Raw genomic sequence first — 5,942 nt, forward strand, 5'->3', positions numbered from 1 at the left:
GCTCGTTGCCCCGCCCCTCAGCCAATCTGCACGGGGGACGGCCTGCTGGCCCCGCCCCGCCTCGTCGCCCGTCACGCGCGGCTCGCGCCTGCGGAACTGCGGATCCACGTTGCGAGGTTGCGAGAGGGTTTGGGGCTGTTTCCCTTTGAATGACCAGGAAGGGTGAGGCCCCCGCGGTGGCCCGGGGGTTGGGGCTGAGGGTCACAGGCCCTCAGAGCGCTGCGACGGGCCAAAAAAAAACGCAGCCCCTGACTCCAAATTCGGGTCTCAGAGGGTGACAGGCCCACGTTCCTGGGAAGCCGGGGTTCCGAGTGATCCTGAGTGGGAAGAGGGTACCAGCCCCGAAACGGGGCCTCTAACAAGGTGGTCCCAGCCCCAGTGAGCGCCACTCGGCGCCCCGCATCCCCCTTCTCTACTCTCGAGGTTCATCTCCCAAACGTTTTATTCTGGGAATCTTTCTCGAGCCGCTCCTCCCCTCCCCGCCAGCTGGCATTAAACGTCGTTTTATTTACCTGGACGACCCCTCTCATTAAGCTGGAACCCCTGGGGCACAAGCCAAGAGGATCCAAATCATCGGGACTCACATTTGCTGTCCCGGTCTGGGGTGGCTCCTGCGACAGGCGAAAGGCCCACCGGGCAGGGGTCCGTGGCGCAGAGGCCGCAGGGTCTGCAACTGGCGTGGAGCGCGGCGGGCCTAGAAGACCCCGGAGCCCGGGGATCCTAAGCCTTGCCTCGCCGATACTGCGGACCTCTCTGGTCGCTGCGGACACCGCCGCCCAAGCCGCACACCTTGGTGGGATTTGGAAGCTGGGCCCCTCGCCCTTCCCAGAATTCAAGCTTGCAGTGTCCGCAGGTGGTGCTTGCCAGCCATCTGCAACGGGATAACTCCGAACACTTGTTGAAAATCCAGATACCTGGACCCAGATCGGAACTGGGGGCGGCGGGGGAAAAGAGAATCTGAATTTTAACGACACATTTTGGGAGATGTGTATGCTAGATCTGGGGGTCAGGAAATAAAGCGGAAGAGTGTAAGTGTCCGGCTTTGTGCCCATAGCTCTCGGTGCGTAATAGCGCTCCTGCAGAGCCGCTACCACGGAAAGGGAACTGCGGGAAATTTCCCTGGACACCGCCGACGTTGACAAACCTAGTGTCCCTGGGCCTTTCCAGTTTTCCTGGCAGGTTGATTTCGAGTCAGCATGTCGGCTTCAATGAAGGAATGCCTTCAGCTTCAGCTGCTGGAGATGGAAATGCTATTTTCTATGTTTCCTAACCAAGGAGAAGTAAAACTTGAAGATGTCAATGCCCTGACGAACATAAAGAGATACTTGGACGGCATAAGGGAGGCGTTGCCACCAAAAATCGAATTTGTGATCACCCTGCAGATCGAGGAGCCCAAGGTAGGTGCCCTGAGTTGTTTTCCTTGTTGCCAGGTTCCCGGATTTTATTGAAAACACGTGGAGCCTGAGCTTCCTCTCCAAGAAGCAGATAGAGAATATTCCAGATGCATATTTCCTTTACTTGTTTGAAAGGAAAATATGGGATGTTAGTTGTCTCCAATAAAGATCTTGAATTTTACATACATCTGCTCACCATTTAAACCAATATGCCTGGTTTTTACAGTGCCATTATTCTGTCACTTGTCCAGTTTAACCAGTCCTGCTACTGTAGTATGGACTATCTTGTACATACGTTATGATTTCCCCAGATCTAAATGTTGTCTTTTTGGCAGCACTGTTTTTAAGGAGTGAATGACTGTTTCTTTGGTGGCACCATGACCCTGAAAGCAAATACAGGTGGAAAATCTAAATTCTGAAAATGAATTGACCTTCATTTTCTGATCTGTTTATCTCCAACAGTGTTAGCATCGCCCATGTAACAAGTGGTCCAGGCATTTGAGAACCGCTGTTATTTACTTACTCAGCCTTGGGTCATCATTCCTTCAGGGGAGACTCCCTGGGTCCCCAGACCTCGTGTAGCCCCTCTGGTTACACATTTCAGTGGATCCCTCTACTCTTCCATGGCCATGCTTCTCACCTTTGCAATGAAATACTTGCTGCATGTAATGATTTGTTTAATGTCTGCCCCCTTCACTAGGCTCTAGACTTCATGAAGGACAGAACTAATGTCTAGCTTCTTGTGAAGAAGAAATACCTTGAAATATTTTTTTCAACATAGGGTACCTGACACGTACTCGGTGTTTGATGAATATTGGAAGGAAGGAATGCATCAATGGAAGGAGTTTGTGTAAAATTGTGTTTGTAAAGTTGTGCAGTGTCTGGCACACAGCTGACACACGTAACAGAAGCAGTAACTATTGTTGATACCTTGATCAGAATCATGCAGTGGCCATTGATAAACTAGCTTATGTGATTTCACGGTACTTAAATCTATTTGCTTTTCATTTTAAGGTGAAAATTGACTTGCAAGTAACCATGCCTCACAGCTACCCCTATGTAGCACTACAGATGTTTGCACGGTCTCCAGAACTTGACAGACAGCAGCAGCTGCTTCTCAACAAAGGCCTCACTTCCTACATCGGGACTTTTGATCCAGGGGAGCTCTGTGTGTGCGCGGCCATCCAGTGGTTACAGGACAACAGTGCCTCCTACTTCCTGAACAGAAAGCTCATGGACGAACCATCGACACAAGCAAAGCCAGTCAAGAACACCTTCCTCCGGATGTGGATCTACAGTCACCATATATATCAGCAGGACCTCCGGAAAAAGATCCTGGAGGTCGGGAAAAGGTTGGACGTGACAGGATTTTGCATGACAGGAAAGCCAGGGATAATCTGTGTGGAGGGCTTCAAAGAGCACTGTGAGGAATTCTGGCACACAATCAGGTACCCCAACTGGAAGCACATTTCCTGCAAGCATGCGGAGAGTATGGAAACAGAAGGAGATGGGCAAGACCTGCGCCTTTTCCATTCTTTTGAAGAATTACTCCTTGAGGCCCACGGTGACTACGGCTTGAGGAATGACTATCACATGAATCTGGGCCAGTTCTTGGAATTTCTCAAAAAACACAAAAGTGAGCATGTTTTCCAGATATTATTTGGTATTGAAAGCAAAAGTTCTGACTCCTAGGAAGCTATGAAGAGGCCTCTATGAAGAGGCCTACATTAGCTATAACTTAAGCTCACTAAGTTATATTTCTATTAATAAGAGCAAAATAAAAGGACTAGTAGCTGGTCAGCATCATCGGTGGGGAAACCTAGCTCCAGTATTTTACCCTGGTATTGAAACAAACACATAAGCCTTTTAACTTTATAACAGTGTGATGGCGATGTTACCTCTGTGTTCTTACGTTAATTGAAAACTATTTCACGGTAAACTAATAAAAACCAGTCAGTCTAACCAATGAAGCTAATTTGATTAAAAAGGAGTTTTCAAAGCCCAGCTGAATGGCAGTGGTCAAACTGCAGCTATGAACTCATAAATATTAACATTTCTCCTTTTCCTGTCGCTAGCAGGCAGGGGACGCCACACATTTTTCTCAGTCAAGTTGAAAATAGCAACTAAGAACACGTGTTTACACGTTTCTTTAACTTAAACTCTTCTGTGTGGGGTTTTTCCTTTTAGTAAAACCAAATGCTAACTAACAGCGGTGACGCTGTGCCCTGTGTTGTTTGCATCGGCTGAGTCATAATACGAAGGATCATGCACCAATATTCTTGGTTGGGTTCTTCTCCACAGAACCAAATATGGTTTCTTGCCCACACCGGGTCCCACAGGTTGTGCACTTGGGTCTTCTTCCCTGTGCCAGTTTGCATCGTCCTGTGGGCCAAGGGCATTGTTGTGGATGGCCCTTCACCGTCTGCTTCCTAGAGGACAAAAGTGACGTCACCACCATGTCTTCTGAAAATTTCAAGCTCCACAGTCTTCACCAGCCTTCGTTAAAATGAATGTATTTTAATGATAATAGCCCCTGTTTACGCAGCTCTTACCGAACCTTTTTATTACAAGGCATCTACCCCTGGCCAGGAATTTCTAGGGGTCTCACCTGCGGTGAAGGACATTCCTGAGCTATCTCTACTCAGCTTTCTCTGGTTTCCTGGTCTTGGTCTCTCTTTACTACTGCCCTTTCCCAGGGAGCATTCCATTCTCCTGCTGGGTCACAGGCACTCCACTGATATACCCGGGTCCCCTAAGGATGTGTCCTCTGTAAGGATACCCCTCAGTCCCCAGAGTTGGGGGCTGAGATTCAGTGACATGGATGGAATGCCTCACTCCCCATTCGGGATGCTGTTAGATGCCAAAATTGCTGCGTGTGCTGGCGGCGCGTATAGAATCTTTGGTGAAACAGTCCATTCCAGTGTCTGGTTTTCCTCTGTGTCTAGGATGCAGACACGTGTCCTCGGGCAGGGCCAGGACGTGACAGATAGCAGACCCTGCACTAAGCTGAGTCTCCTGACCATGAGGCCTGGGAATGGGGTCCACTCTGTCCTGCCTGAGCTCTACTCAGCTCATCAGTTTCCTTTCAGGGCGCAACTCGGACGCTCACACCAAGACTCTTGTCGTGGGCCTGCCTTGCTGCTCATCCAGCTTGCCCGTTCGTGTTTTAATCGTGGCTTTGCACATGGCTGGGACTCATTTTCCCTGTGTACGAAGGGAAGAAGTAGGACTGACATTGCCAAAGACTCATTCCTCAGTCTTTACCAGGACTGAGAACAACACAGCATAGGAGTCGGCTTCCCATGTCGTCTCCCCAGAGCCATCAAGAAGCATAATCAGCGTTCACAGGGTTCAGGCCCTAAACAGATGTTAATTGTTAACTTTTTCCCCTTTGAACTGAGACAGTAATAGGTGCCATTCATCTAATATGTGCCTAAGCCACTCAGAGAGTGTTTTCTATGATTAAATGAGCTAAAGTAGTCACAGAAAGGTAAGTTTAAAGAATATGAAAAAAAAAATCATACATAATTCAAATGAAGGGAATAAAGTCTGGTTTTTGAACACTTTACTGCTCCTGGAGCTATTTCTGATGATCGTTTTTCAGGACCTACTTTGACATGTCAAATAGAAGCATGTGCCAATGTTGTTTTTTTTTTCCCCCTATCAGAAGCACTAATACTGTTCAGTCACCGAGTCATGTCCAACTCTTCACAACCCCATGGACTGCAGCATGCCAGGATTCCCTGTCCCTTACCATCCCCCGGAGTTTGCCCAAGTTCATGTCCATTTCATCGGTGATGCCATCCAACCGTCACAGAAGCACTAATAATAGAAATGTAGATTTTATAGAAATATATATGTTTTATGTAATGATAATTCAAAACTCAGCTTTGTAGGTATTCTAGAGTAGATACACTGCTGGTTTGTATGCCCAGCCTCATAGGAGCGGGTACCTCTTTACACACACACACACACACTCTTACACTAAGGAAACTCCCCTTCCCTGGGAGGAGTGACTGGAATCCAGCTGGCAGTCTCCTGGAGAGATGGTTTTGAACTCTTGCTGTTAGAATCCCTAATGCCATCCTCCTTCCTGGCCTATGGAATGCTCAGTTGACCAAAACCACCTGTGAGCTATTAACACCTAACATCTGCCCCCTTTTTTTCTGGAGTCAGAATCAGCCTCTGTTGCTTGTAATTCAGGAATCCTGATACTGTATACATATATGTTTAAAATGTTTATTTGGAAAGAATGCTCGTTATACATGCTTGTGTCTTTTTAAAGCTTACTAAATTAAATCAGTTTTTCTTCAAGTTTGTTCTCTGCTTTTCATTCCTTGCTGGTCTATTTTGTTAGGCTAAGGACAGAGGATACTCGCATAATGGATTGAAGAGTGGGTCTGATGAGCTGACACATCATAACACAAGGACTTCAAAAACATTGCTATATTAAAGCAGAAATATGTTGCCTGCGAACTTGAGTTTCTGTTTGACTGCTTACAAGCTATCCTTCTGAGAACTTGAGAAGGCTTTGCAGGAGCCTACCTG

General features: G+C 47.5%; 1 protein-coding gene across 1 annotated transcript; it reads left to right on the forward strand.

The window, feature by feature from the left end:
* The first annotated feature begins 47 nt into the window (after positions 1 to 47).
* On the forward strand, positions 48 to 5,708 carry RWDD2A (RWD domain containing 2A). Its single transcript, XM_019967096.2, has 3 exons — positions 48 to 162; positions 1,168 to 1,397; positions 2,409 to 5,708. The coding sequence occupies exons 2-3, from the start codon at positions 1,197 to 1,199 to the stop codon at positions 3,084 to 3,086; spliced, it is 879 nt and encodes a 292-aa protein (XP_019822655.2). The 5' UTR covers positions 48 to 162; positions 1,168 to 1,196; the 3' UTR covers positions 3,087 to 5,708.
* Positions 5,709 to 5,942: the final 234 nt, after the last annotated feature.

Source organism: Bos indicus, chromosome 9, assembly GCF_029378745.1.
Source record: "Bos indicus isolate NIAB-ARS_2022 breed Sahiwal x Tharparkar chromosome 9, NIAB-ARS_B.indTharparkar_mat_pri_1.0, whole genome shotgun sequence".
In the NCBI taxonomy this organism is placed as follows: domain Eukaryota; kingdom Metazoa; phylum Chordata; class Mammalia; order Artiodactyla; family Bovidae; genus Bos; species Bos indicus.

Bases quoted from the DNA above. Each gene is read 5' to 3' on its own strand.
- RWDD2A (XM_019967096.2), top strand. From the start codon at position 1,197: ATGTCGGCTTCAATGAAGGAATGCCTTCAGCTTCAGCTGCTGGAGATG. The intron at 1,398-2,408 runs GTAGGTGCCCTG...TTTCATTTTAAG, and splicing joins TGCAGATCGAGGAGCCCAAG to GTGAAAATTGACTTGCAAGT.